Raw genomic sequence first — 14,841 nt, 5'->3', positions numbered from 1 at the left:
CACCCCCGTCTCCGTCACTCCCTTCTTTCATTTACAAACCAACAATGTTCTGGGAATCAGGGGGGGTGAATTTGGGGAGTGTTCAAATATGGATACGAGATGGGTTTTAAAGCTAACGACTTACTAAGCTGAAAGCAACTGGAGGGTGAGTGAGACTGTGAATGTCAGTGTGAGTGCATGTGTATGAATGATTGACTGTATGACATTTAAAATTTGAGGTGCTGCACCAGTCTGGTAGAGAAACATGCTGCTGTGTTTGTGTGGGGATGAACAGTGTGAGGGCTGCTCATCAGTAAACTTGCCCTGTCAGTTTTCATAAAACAGTGTCTCTGTTAAACCAAAATATGCACTAAACACTTTCATTAGTTAATTAATGCATTAAGTTTATTAGCCTTTTATTATTGTTGGTCGAGTCAGTTCCATTTAAGACCCATGTGGTGGACATAATTCAATTTAGTTATTAATTGTTACATTTGGTTGATTTTCCATTATTTGTTTGTTATACAAATGTGCTTTGCTTTTATATCCAGGGATGGAGTGAACGCATTTAGTGTATCACCTACACTAGACAGTATCATTCCAATTTTGAAATATTGAATATTTTTCAAAAAAATATAAATGTGTGGGCACATCTGTCCAAATTAGAAAAATTAAAAATACGTGGTTTGTCATTAAGTGCCACTTAACTATACCTTCTTAAAGGGAAACGTAACTGATTTGAAACATACTTTCTGTGGTTCTAAGTTGGTGAGTACATCTATACAAATAATATTAAATAAACCTTCTCTATAATAAACATCTCCCTACTTCTTGTTAAACCTTCTTCCAGATGAAGTTTTTAGTGATCAACAGAACCCTCCAGATGATAGCGTTTCTGGTCAAGAAAGAGGATTAATAAATAGAAGAAATGCTGAGGAATGTTTAATACCAATCATACAATTTCCTGCAAAAGACCAAGTCATTAACTTTTTCTGCATACATTCTTATTTGATTGTCTATTGAACAATATTTTATTCGTACTGTATAAGTAACAGGCATATATTCTTGACCAGCTTTGACCTGTGAGACTGATTTTATAAATAGTTCCAAAATAAATACCTTGCTTTTAACCCTGGGTTTTACCTGTAAAGACTGTATTTGTTGTTAAGGAGAATAGATCAACATCAGATCAACACCAGAGAGCTTTTGAAGTGTAAGAAAGAAATCATTTAGAGGGATTGCTCAAGCATTGGACATAGCCAATACAACGAAAGTCCCCCCAAATAAAAAAAAAACGATGGCGTGCTGAGAAATTTCCACAAATGACAGGAGCATTGTGTAATAGAGTAACAGAAATCATTTGTAGATCTTTTATGCGACTAAATACTCTGTTGACAAATTCTCATGACACAACAATGCTGTGACACATCGCACGTTTTAAAATATATTTTATTTTATTTTTTTCATTTGTTTAGATTAAATATAGTTTCTTCCAGAATTGAATTGAAGCTGGGTTATAATTACAAAACTACTTTATCTATCTCTGCTAATAAAGTTCTATGTACCATTTAGTAAAAGGCCATTACAGTAACACTGCTTTAATCTTCATACCAGAAACACAAGTCCCATCTAGTGTGTTGTGGTCATTCAGTGTGTGTGAACCTTTGTATGGATCCTGAAGTCCTGTTTGCAGCAGCAGACGAGTAGCATTCCCAGTACTCCTTCAGAGAGTTACTCTCATTGAAAGAGTCTCTTTGTCCTAGAAAGGCTGGACTGCCTGTCCAGCTCCACATATTTGAGTGAGCCAAAAGTCAGCGGAACCACTGAGCAAGGAAATACCACAGTTCTAGTCCCTTTAATATCCCCCATTCTAAGAGGTGCTGTAGAAGCAACATCTGCCATTTACTGTAGTCTTGCTATCTTATCCCAGGTGATTGCATGTGCAGGAACCTTAAGATGTCAGCAAATAAGTGCCTCATAGCTACAAAGTCTCCAACAGTTTCCAGTTTCCTATTAACTCCGTCAGCAGTTTGGTGTGAGACAGGTATCAGAGATTTTTTTTAACTGCTGTGGCTGACAATGAGGTGAAAGAGCAAGAGTAAAGAGAGTAAACCAGAGTAAACCAAATCAGTAAAGGTGTGGGTCATAACATTAAAAATAAGAGCTGAAAGATGCTAAAACACTTGTTAGAAAGCTTGATAAGTTCAGAGGTGAGAGAGGAGACTTTTCTTTAGCATTTGCTTTTATTTCAATTAGAGCAATAGCTGCCTAAAACATGTTAGTGTTGGCCTTAAAATTCAATCTGCTGTGACTGAATTTGCCAGTAGTGGTGTCATTAACAGGAGGAGACTCAAAAGTTCCTGGCAAAGCCCGGCTTCACAATACAGGTTTTAGGACTGAGAAAGTATTCATGTAAGTGTTCATATACCAGCTGATCTTTGCAGATGATATATATACATGCTGTGGTTAACCCTCTTTTGAAGACAGTCCTGTTTCGCTTAATCGTCTGCTCTTTGCATATGTTGGAACAGGACTAGACTCACCATCACTATTAGTCTTAGACTGGAGCTGTATGTCATTAGTGCAAAGAGGAATCAAACTGACATCATTTGTAACGATATGTAACTAGTTCAGTTAAGTTATAGCTTTCCCCCTCACAGAGCTTGTTTTCAGTACTGGGATGAGTAAGAGATGGATTTAGTAGCAAAGCAGCAAGTAAACATTGTTAAAGTTAAAGCTGCAGCCTGAGTTGCAATAAATTAAATCATTCATTTGTTGCAACAACCAGAGGTGTGTACTAGTTAAAAAACCCACTCTTGCATAACAAAGCACTCAGAAAAACACGCTCTCTTCTGCCAGTGGCTCAGAGTCAGTGTTGGATAACAGTGGTTTGGATAATGACAACAAGTATTTCTTCCTGGAAGGTTTTGAGGTGTAATTTCTGCTGTCACTAGACACAATAATCAGGTAATGACAGGACCTCTGATCCTCAGACCTGCTGAACTGCAAACTCGCACGTGTCTGCTTGCAGTGATTTCATAATTTTAATGACAACCAACAGAAAGTCAGCCGTGTGCATGTTTTTAGACTGTAACCTGTATTCATCTTTGGAAAGTTGAGCCTGATGTAAATTTTCAATCCTGCACAATCACAAAATTACACACCTTAGATAATGGAACAGTTGTCACCTCAATAGTAGTAAATAAAGAAGTTTTGAGATACAGTATATTATATTCATTTACTTTACTCACCTGTTTTCCATAATGAGTCATGGGATTTAACAGGAATTATGTCGTGCCACTCTAGTCTATTCAGTACACTATTTGTGTCAATTATGCATGTTTGTGTTTATACCACTTTCATACCTCAGAGACAGGGCAGCTGGTGTGTTTAGCTGCCTGCTGTTAATGGCCTCTCTCCAACATGCAGCATTTCATGGCAGAGTAATTCATCAGTTTTTACTCTATCAGGCTATGAGGGATAGGCTGGTATCTCAGCATGCACACATTAGCATTTAAATGTGTGGTGGTTAGGCTTAGTCTTATCTGAGTGGATGTTAGCATTCAGTACGAAATGTGATACATCATTTAAACCAGTTAATATGAATGATATTTCTGGGGGGAAAAGGTCACAACGTGGCTTTAAAAAAATTCAACACTTTTTTTTCTAAATCCAGGAGCATTTTCATGTTTGATACAGTATGATGTTAGTAATATAATTCGTTGATTGGGACAAGAAAATGCTAGTTTGTCCATTTGCTTCCGAGCCAGATTCCTAGCAATTAAAACTAAAGGAGCTTTTCTAGTCAGATTAAGGTTGAGTCAACTGAAATTGTTCATAAAAGCATATCAAACAGCAACTGTTTTTTTTGTTTGTTTGTTTGTTTTAATATAGATTTAAGTGCATAGGAAGATGCGGAAGAGTTCTTTTTTCAGCAGTTTTTTGAATATTGGGAGAGAGTCAGCTAAGCGTGCAGAGTTTGATACTCCTTCCACCATCGTGGGATCATTGCGCTAAAAAGTTTTTCTTGGTGCTGGGACCACCAGACCTCATTCGTTGGCAGACCGCAGTGGACGGGAAGAATTGTAGACTGGGGCGACTGTAGCGCAGGAAGGTAGAGCGGTTGTCCACCAATCTCACAGTTGTTGGTTCAATCCCCGGCTCTTCTGGTCACATGTCAAAGTGTCCTTGAGCAAGACACTGAACCCCAACTTAGTTGCTCCCGGTGAGTGTTGGCCAGCTGCATAGCAGCTCCCCCATCGGTGTATGAATGTGTGTGTGATTGTGAGTGTGAATGGGTAAATAAGAAGCAGTGTAAAGCGCTTTGAGTGCCAATAGGTAGAAAAGGGCTAAATAAGTGCAGACCATTTACCATTTACTTAAATGAGTGAGTTGAGGTAATTTTCAATTCAATTCAACTTTATTTATATAGCGCCAATTCACAACAAAGTCATCTCAGGGCACTTTACAGAATAAAGTCAAGATTATAAAGATATATAAAGAGAACCCAACAATTCCCCCTGGAGCAAGCCATAGGCAACAGTGGAGAGGAAAAACTCCCTTTAACGGAAGAAACCTCCAGCAGAACCAGGCTCAGGGTGGACGGCCATCTGCCTCGACCGGTTGGGGTGAGTGGAAAGGGGAGAGAGAAAAGAACAGAGCAACAAAAAGCAATAACAAAACATCGGGCAGATTGGTAGGACCAGTAGCTGCACGCTGGAAGACACACAGCTTCAAAGCCGGGGGACACCTGCAGAAAGGGACAGAGAGAGGGGGACAGAGGAGGACAAAGACAACTACGGGAGAGAACACACAGAGTTAATGACATACAGTGGTGAGAATTGCGGGGTGAGAGGAGAGGAGAGATGGTCAAGAGGAGGAAAGGAGCTCAGTGCATTGGGGGGTGGGTCCCCCAGCAGTCTAAGCCTATGGCAGCATAACTATAACTAACTATATGCTTTATTAAAGAGGAAGGTTTTAAGCTTAGACTTAAAAGTAGAGAGGGTGTCTGCTTCCCGAATCTGAACTGGGAGCTGGTTCCACAAGAGAGGAGCTTGATAGCTAAAGGCTCTACCTCCCATTCTACTTTTGGAAATTCTGGGAACCACAAGTAGGCCTGCATTCTGAGAGCGAAGTGGTCTACTGGGATGATATGGTGCTATGAGGTCTTCTATATATGATGGAGCCTGACCATTCAGAGCTTTATATGTAAGAAGCAGGGTTTTAAATTCTATTCTACATTTAATGGGAAGCCAATGGAGAGAAGCTAGTGAAGGTGAAATATGATCTCTCTTGCTAGTTCCAGTCAGCACTCTTGCTGCAGCATTTTGGGTTAATTGCAGGCTCTTTAGGGAGTTACTGGGGCATCCTGAAAGTAGGGAATTACAGTAGTCCAACCTAGAAGTAACAAATGCATGGACCAGTTTTTCGGCATCACTTTGAGACAGTATGCTCCTAATTTTGGCAATGTTCCGTAGGTGGAAGAAGGCTGTTCTAGAGATTTGTTTTATATGTGACTTAAAGGACAGATCCTGATCAAAAATAACTCCAAGGTTCCTTGCAGTAGTACTGGAGGCCAGACTTATGCCATCTAGGGTAACAATATGGTTAAGCAGAAGCTTTTGAGTTAACCACCGTGTAACCAAGAGTCAGAGCTTTGAACCGGATGCGAGCAGCTACAGGAAGCCAGTGTAGAGATCTAAAGAGTGGTGTGACATGGGTCTCTTTTGGCTGATTGAAAATGAGGCGAGCTGCTGCCTTTTGGATCATCTGTAAGGGTTTGATTGTGGATATCGGTAACCCCATCAACAAAGTGTTGCAGTAATCGAGACGAGATGTGACCAGCGCCTGTACAATGAGTTGGGTTGTATATTCCGTGATGTAGGGTCTGATCTTCCTGATGTCATAGATGGCAAATCTCCACGCCCTAAAGACTGAGGAGATGTGGTCCTTAAAGCTCAGTTGGTCGTCGATGATGACCCCCAGATTTTTGGCCAACTTATTGGGGACAATCACTAGATCCAATGTTGATGCTGATGTTGTGTTGCTTCGAAGGTCTGGCTTCGACTTAGAGAGGTTGAGTTGTAGATGTGGCTGGGGATGAAAGCCTGGTTTCCAGGATCCCCACGAAGCTCGGCGGGGTGTGGCAAACTGGAGAGAATAACCCTTCCGTATTTTGTCCATCCATTTGTCCAAAACACACAGCTGCCTCCACTGATGGTAACCATCCGACAACAGGAACATGTATTCAGTGTTCGTCTGCTATTGTGGCAGCTAGCCAACGTTCGGCCCTCTCCGCCGCTGCTCGGGGAATTTTATTTTTCACATCCCATTAGGCGGGCGCGCCCCCCTAGCTGTTCACTTTCTCAATTATGGTAGATTTTTTTCGAAGCACTGCTCAAGTTTCAATTACAATTTTGCAGTTTTGACTGACTTGATAAAAATGTGGCAAGAGACAAAAGGCTGCTTTACTTGTATTTTATCATTAGGTTTTGGGTTTTTAAAGACTCTAATTGCCCCTGTAAGTGCAGTAAAACATAAGTTTCAATTTGTTTTTTCTTGCAGAAACCTCTTTGTTAAAAAGTTTTGTAACTGCTATATGTTGCTATTTATACTCAGCTTTATTTGCAAATGAAAAAAAAACTCATTGGGTGGAAAAGGGTTTTGAATGCCTAAGTATGACCAAACCATAAGGGTCTGTGGTTTTCTAGATGAAGGCTGTCTCCTGGGCGGTGACAGACTGTGGTTACCTATATGCTGTGTGTGAGCTGTTCTGACACCTCCTCACTGACATAAATGCACTCAGAGCTGAATATCAGCTGGTGTATTTCTGTATAATTTATGTTATGTGGCTTTTAGCTGTTTTAACATATTGTCATTTTTGTTATGATGTTGTATCCAAATCACTTACCTCATCACATCCCATTAGTTTCTCATGTAAATACAACGGAAAGAATCACTTGTGCCTGAGAATTTGGCAGTTTTGAATGTTTCGCCATCAACTGCAACATTTACTATCTAATTCGTATGTTGTATACAGTATTTATGTCACATGTCAAATTGTCTGAAGACGATACTTCAGTGTATCCGACCATTCTTACACAGATAATGTTTACTGCATTTCTGTGGTTTCTTTCTAAAAGCACAAATTCCATTTGGCTTTGACTCCCCAATGGAAAAATTAAGTAACACGGCATAATACACGCAGAAGACTCTAAGAATTCATTGTAATTGTGATGTCAACCATGGCTACGAGACAAACAGACACTTGTTTCTAAGAGCCTTTCTGCAACTTTCTGTTTTATCTAAATTGCTGAAAAATTTAGTGCAGTCAAACTCACACATACTGTTATCTAAGATATTGAACTTGTGCAATTGTCCAACAATCTGGACCAAATAACTCTTACACTGCCAATTTATGTGTGTATATCCCAAGACCAGAGACAGACAAATAGCAGGCATTAAAATGATAAGAATGAACATTATGAAGTGAGAGACAAATGAAAAAGATAAACAGACAGAGAAAAATGTAGGAGGGATGGAAAAACTATTTCTGCAGAAGGAGGATTTTCCAGCAGGCTTCACTATCAAAGCTCAGGAGACCACAGCAGAGCTGCGTGGTGGCAGCTGCTGCACAAGATAGAACCAAGAGAGGACGTATCAGCTCTTCTTCTATGTCTACCCTAATATTCCTCCTCCATCATCCTGTTATCTCCCCTTTGCCTTCCTCCGTAACTGGCTGTCATCTGTCTCATTTCAAGTCTGCCAGCCATGTTGGAGGCCTTTATCTCCTGGCTAAACACTGTAGCTTAAGAATTGATCATAGTAAGACTCAACTTCATTTTTTTACATTTCTTTCTATAGCTTTCTATAATGCGATGAGTTCAATTGTGTCAGCTCGGACCAGACGATGCACTTATGTAATTCCTGATCTGAATACCTCTATTTCTTTAACATTCAGGGATTAAATGGTTTACTACCTTACTATACATTTTAAATGTTTTTGGAGATAGAGAACTTTGGAGATCTGTGTGCACTGACCAAGATTAAGCCAGGGGCTGGATGGTCAGTAAATTCCTTCAAAGTGTGGCTTATTTTTTATTTCCAAATGTGTTCAATTCAAAAGGTTTCACATGGGAGTTTGGATTTGTTAAGTTATCATTTGAATGGCCTTGGAGCTGATCAATAAAAATTACAATGCATTACTAGTGATTCGTGCAGATAAGGAACAAAATAATGATCTCGTCATAGGTTTTCAATCACTCCGGTTTTGTTTTCCATGCACCAGTGAGATTTGCATACTCCTGCAAACTGGCCATGGCTTGCATAAAGTTATCAGTGCATTACTGTTTACTTTCCCATGGACCATATAGTCATATAACTATAGACTTAATTTATGTAAACCAATACTATGGCTCTGTTTAGTTTGAAACTGTCAGAAAGGTAATGATTTAACTATGTGTTTACTATTGAGGTCAGAATGGGTAGTGGAGTCGTACGAGAGTGCATTATAAGAAGAGGTGGTTCTAAAGTTTTGGGCCACTTCATTCATTTTTAATAGGGTGATTGTAATGCTATGCCTGATCAGGGTATGTTCAACTTTTAATTGAATTCAACTTTATTTATATAGTGCCAATTCACAACAAAGTCATCTCAGGGCACTTAGGGCACAGAATAAAGTCAAGATTATAAAGATGTATAGAGAGAACCCAACAATTCCCCCTGGAGCAAGAAAGAGGCAGCAGTGGAGAGGAAAAACTCCCTTTAACGGAAGAAACCTCCAGCAGAACCAGACTCAGGGTGGACAAGAACAGAGCAACAAAAAGCAACAACAAAACATCGGGCAGGTTGGTAGGACCAGTAGCTGCATGCTGGAAGACACACAGCTTCAAAGCCGGGGGACACCTGCAGAAAGGGACAGAGAGAGGGGGACAGAGAAGGACAAAGACAACTATGGGAGAAAACACACAGAGTTAATGTCATACAGTGGTGACAATTGCGGGGTGAGAGGAGAGGAGAGAGGGTCAAGAGGAGGAAAGGAGCTTAGTGCATAGGTGGGTGGGTCCCCCATCAGTCTAAGCCTATAGCAGCATAACTATAACTTACTATATGCTTTATTAAAGAGGAAGGTTTTAAGTCTAGTTTTAAACCTATGTGTATGCATATAACAAGAGCCATTTAACCACCAACAAAGCAAAGGATCTGAAGAACAACACCAACAGGAAGGAACATGTTATAACTAGCAAAGTAAAACTACATACTTTGTCATGGCTATATTGAAAAAGACACTGCTGGGCGCTAATGCTACTGTTTGCTGAATGTATATGTTGATTGTATATTACTGATACTCTGTGAGCTGCAGATTGTTAACTTCCACAGCCACAAACTAAATATTTGACAGATTTTAGATTAAAAATGATGGATTCATGATGTCCACCTATAAAGAGGCCCCATCAGACTCTATGTTTCAGTCAGACCTTCGTGCTTTTGAACAAAGCTTTTAAAGGAATAAAGAGTATTTCAAATTTTCTAAGCATCTCTGTCTTTACAAGTGGGTTTACATTTTTTGCATACAGCCCCCTTGTCTGGCACCTTGCCATAGAGCAGCCAGGTGTGTTCATAAAGAAGACACACCTGCACAGCCTCATTGCCTCCTTCCTTACCTTTGAATTACATCCTCAGTGTTGTTTCCAGCACTTCCAGCATTTTAATGCCATTATCATAAAGTGTCTGGCACAGTGTCTTGCCTGTGGGTACAATCAGCTTCTATTCTCAGGCCAAATAATTTCACTACCAAACCTGTGTATGTAACAGGCTGGTCAGGACATGAAGAAGTTGACAGAAGGGAGACGAGAAAAAGCAGAAGAAGAATCTGTTCCATGGTGAATTTAGCAAGGTATTGGCTTGAGGATGTTGATAGAAGGAGTGTGTGCGTGTTGTGTGTGTGTGTGCGCGTGTGTGTATGACTGATTCCAACACGTCTTGTAAATTACCCGTTGAAAGCTCACATTAATTCTAGTATTTGCTTCTTAGTAGAAGATAAACATCAGATACAAGTGTGTCATTCTATCAAATAAAAGATTGGCTATAACTCTATGTAGGATTTTAGAACACGGTAATTTTGGCAAACTGTGTTCCATCAATGAATGTGTGGCATAAATTAGGAATAGAACAATTGCAAATAGTTTTTAACATATGACAAAGGTAGAAGAGAAGTGGTGTGAACGTTCCAAATATGAGTATGAAATGATGCCCCCTTTGTCTTGACATTCCTGATTTTTTCCACATTCTTGGAGATGGGCCCCAGCCAGTTTAAATGCCCAGTTTATTTGTCCCAGAGGTATGACAGCATGTCCTTTATACAGGCCCATAGAGACACCTCATTCCCAGGTGCCTCTTCATACATTTTGTCTATCCTGCACCATTTGCCTATATCTCATATTTTTCATCAGTATTATTTGCTGTGCATGTTATTCCTCCCAAGAAAATACTACAGTTAAATTTTAATCATTTCAGGTTCACTGATGGGGCAAACCTTGCTTCAAATCTCAACATGTTGAGAATTTGCTGTTTAGCAAGGCTCTCATCATCAAACATCTCTATGTGATGCACATATTAATACACAGTAAATCAGAATATTGTACATTTTCAGAGAAATAATCAAAGCAACAGAACAGTGTATCATTTTTTATACATTTTTACTATCCAGCTTGTTGGCTGGCTGTCCAGCTTCACTCACTGTATCTTTTGCATTCCAAACTAAATAGTGAGCCTCCCTCATTTGCATTCACATCCTCACCCCCCCCCCCAAAAACCCAAACAAAAATAAAAAAACAAATTCCCTTGTGTGTGAGCAGGGATCCATGCCTGCTCAACAGAAAACAATGCCAGCCTTTCTGCCCAGGCCTGAGAGAATAGAGAGGGTGGGTGAGAGAGAAAAAAAATGAAGAGATTGAAAGGTCTTTCTTTGTGTGTCCCAGTGAAAGTCTGTGCATGTGAGAGACAGAAAAGCTGCTGAGGTCTGAAGATCACAGCCCCTGGTTTTTGGTCCCTTATGTACAGAGAATTCTCCTCATTCTCTGAATACTTCAATGATATAACCAGTACATGATGTAAACCCAAATTCTCTGCAATGTTATGTTGAGAAATTTAATATCGAGGTGGTGAACACATTTTTTGTCACAGAGTGCTACACGTCCATCCATCCTTACTTCTGAAAAACTCAAAGTCATGGTGCTGACCTGCCATTCAACCTGAGCTATTACATGTTCTACCAGGTGGTTTTATTTAGCCTTACATACATTTTCTCGTGTTTTGTTGCCTCTGTTTGTAGTTTTTGAGACATGTTGCTGGTAATAAAATCAAAATGAATGCATATTTTTGAAATATGCCAAAAACTAGGTTTTAAGTTATTTGCAGATAATTGGATTCTTATTATATTTACATTCTACATAACATCCCATGATTTTTTTTAGTTAGATATCAGATCATAATAGGATTTATGTTTCCAAAGAATTTATTTCTACCAGCTAATAATAAGAACCCTTTATCAGAGTTAGGGTCTCTGTGTTAGCTTACTGAAATGTTCATGGGTTACTCATGCCACTATCTTAGTGGGTGATGTCATTGAATTATCAAGAACATGAGCACTGTAGCTCATATTGAGCCAATGCAACATGCATGGCTGGAAATATTAATAGTATTTCAGAACCCACCTGATTACAAACTCAATCTCAGAGATCAAAAGACATTCAAGGGATAAATTCAGTCATTTTCTAAATGAATCCTATATAGTTTTATTTAAGAAATGTTGTTTAGTTTTTTTTGGCATTATAAGCCGAAATGCCAAAAAAAACAAAACAACATTTCCTTGAGTTCAGGCTCGCCACAGCGGACCACGTTGATTTGGCACAGTTTTTACATCGATGCCCTTCCTGATTTCTACCGGGCTTGGACCGTCACTGCACAGCTAGGGATGGGAATGGGCTGTTGGGGATTCAGTGTCTTGCCCAGAGACCCTTCGAAATGTAGCCGGGACCGGGGATTTAAACACTGACCCTGTGCTCTTTGGACGACTGCCTTACATAATTTGCTTACTTGAATTTTCTTCCTTTGGTTAATTTTTGGCCTGCAGCCTGGATTGGATTGTTTGTCTGTGCCATAGACCTCTATTGTTCTCCAAAAACTCTTTTAAAACACATCAGCCAGACACTGCTCCACTGGATGAAATGTTTCTTCATTCCTAACGTGTGGTCATACAAATGTTGCCCCACGTGCTCCCAATTGGCATTTTTTTGTACTGTGGCCAGTCAACATGGAGAGTGTAATGATCCCATCTAAGTCTTACATGACGGATGTAATTTACTGTATAAACCCTGTGTTTACTTTTAAAAGCTGTCATGTTAAGCTTCTGAAGTTTTTTCCTATATATGATTGATAAAACAGTAAGCTTTTTATCTCGTCACCTGTCTTGCCTGTCTGTCTGCAAAGAAGATCCGCTACTGTGTATCAGCATTATGCGAGTCTATTTATGGCGAGTTAGATGTGCTATTTTTATATTGTGCACAATTGAAGTACTTTCTTCCTGTTTTAACATGTTCACTACTTTATTTCTGACCCATATTTTTTATCATGTGATTCTCTCATTACTCTTCTTCTGTTCTTCTTTGATCACAGCCCTTTCTCTCTCTCTCTCTCTCTCTCTCTCTCACACACACACACATGCCCATATGTCTCTCTGATATGTAGGACTCTGGTGCTGCCAGTCAGGAATGTAGGTCTTAGTTTAGTGAAGCAAGCAGCAACAGGTCCACCTCCTGAAAGAGAGTTTGTGGAGTATACGGCTCAGGACAAAAGAAAAGAAGTAGCAGAACCTGTGTAAAATGTATTGTACTGTGCTGGAGTTGTCCTGATCAATTAGGTTCACACTTATAGGATTGATTCAGCAACCAGAAGCAGCTCTTTGTCATGGAGGCGATGCGTTTGCTGGATACCTGTGGAAAGGTAATTTTCACATTAACAACAAGATAAAAGGCTGCTTATTGCATAAAGAGTTGGATGAAATTGTAATAGAATACACAAAACCTGAGGGGGCAAACTATTTCTTTCCCCTTCCTAATGTATGAAAGAGTTTTGCAGATGAAATGTTTAAACATTTATTTTTATTTTCTGGCTGAGTTGTGATTTACTGTTTGAGGCTTGCCTGAGGCGGATAAATATCATTTCACAGGACTGTCAGAAGAGCAAATATGATGATTCTGCAGCAGTTGTTTGTTATATCCTGAGGGCACAGTACATCAGAACCATATTTTCTATCCCAGCTGCACAACATTTTAGGCATGCAAACGACTGCGGGTACACTGTAATTCTGTGTGACTGTTATAATTATGTGTTTTTTAACCTTTGTGTGTGGTTTTCAGTACTTCCCTGTAAACACACGGCTCTCTCACATCTCACACAGAGAAGTGTTTTCTCATACATATTCACCCTTAAGCATCAGCTAAGCATGCATAGTATTTATAGCAATTTGCTCTGTGCTGACTTGATGGAGGAATCTTAAAATGACTGAGTAACAATAGAGGAATTTAGGTGCAGTGTGTATTTTCATACTGAGCGACAAGTAAACAGCCATAACCGCATATGTTCAGAGTCAACAAGTAAGAAATTTAAATGTGTGCATGTGCGTGCATGTGTGTGTGAGTGTGTGTGTGTGTGTGTGTGTGTGTGTGTGCAGCTGACACTATGAATCACACCTTGACACATTAGTGTATAAGTAAAGTAAAGGGAATAGGGCCCAACTTTCTTGATTTACTGTGGAACAACTTTGACTTTGTGACTTTTTGAAGTATTATACTGTTTTTATATGACGTAACACACTGCATTTTGACGTCCAACCATTCTTTCGATTTAGCCATGATGGCTTTTGTTGCTTGTTTTTTTGGCTTACATGTCATTTCCTCCCTTAGGATCTTCATGTGTCACACGAAGCCGAGGACAGCGCTGTGGAAATGGACCGCCTTAACAGAAACATGCCTGTGTGTGGCCAAACCCACCAGGTGCTACAGGTGAGTGTGTGTTCACAGAAAAAAACCCAGACACCACAGTGTGCCAGTTCTGCTGCTTGTTTCCAGTGTTTTTCCCCTCACACACAGTTTGCACTCTCTTCTTCTGATTTCCGTTTCCACCAATGTTGAATGTAATTGTATTCGGTTGCTCTGACAGATTTCTGGCTTGAAAAAAGCTCAGTGAATGATAAATACAGAGTTGTAGAGCCAACTTAGGCAGAAGGTCAGGTCAGGCAACATGGTGGTGATGTGTTGGGATGTCACAGAGTGTAAAGTATCCTCAGCAATTAGACAACCTGGAGACTGGATGGATGCAATCCCTCCCACACACAAGCACGCCCGCTGGGTCAGACAATCCTATTGGGCATTAAGAGGAGGCCTGTATGTGTGTATGTCGGTGTTGAGCTGTTCTCGTGCGTACGCTTGGACGAGGAAGAAATGGAAGATAAAACTGCATTAAACTTTAATGCCTTCTGTGGAGAAACTGGGACAGTGCTGCAAATATTAAAAGGAAAACAGGAACTGAAATAAAATTACAGCAAACACATTGCAAAAGTGGAACATAGCGTGACCAACAGAAGTATGCTAAACCTTTGTGAAATAAAATATTTAATTATTCATTTGAAGGATATATTTGTCATTCTTGGCTAAATATCTACCAGCTAAAATCAGGACACACTTAAGCAAATGTAAATGTGATGTGAAGAGAATTAAGAATGAAAATGGAAGAGTTTTTGAAGAGCCGGACTAATGTTTAACACGGTGTGTACTTGCAACCATTTGCATATACTGTATATCA

General features: G+C 39.8%; 1 protein-coding gene across 21 annotated transcripts in view; it reads left to right on the top strand.

Moving 5' to 3' along the window:
* phldb1b (pleckstrin homology-like domain, family B, member 1b) overlaps positions 1-14,841 on the top strand; it is a 95,326-nt gene that overhangs the window by 11,880 nt on the left and 68,605 nt on the right. For 4 of the 21 annotated variants that reach the window (XM_067506349.1, XM_067506362.1, XM_067506351.1 and 1 more), the window contains exons 1-2: positions 12,811-12,981; positions 13,944-14,042. In XM_067506349.1, the coding sequence (XP_067362450.1) occupies positions 12,946-12,981; positions 13,944-14,042 (135 nt within the window). In that variant the 5' untranslated portion in view covers positions 12,811-12,945. Of the gene's footprint in view, positions 1-12,803; positions 12,982-13,943; positions 14,043-14,841 lie in introns of those variants that run through there. The other 17 variants (XM_067506367.1, XM_067506364.1, XM_067506353.1 and 14 more) reach the window with 12 other exon arrangements.

Source organism: Channa argus, chromosome 6, assembly GCF_033026475.1.
Source record: "Channa argus isolate prfri chromosome 6, Channa argus male v1.0, whole genome shotgun sequence".
In the NCBI taxonomy this organism is placed as follows: Eukaryota; Metazoa; Chordata; class Actinopteri; order Anabantiformes; family Channidae; genus Channa; species Channa argus.
This window is presented reverse-complemented; position numbering and strand designations above follow the sequence as displayed.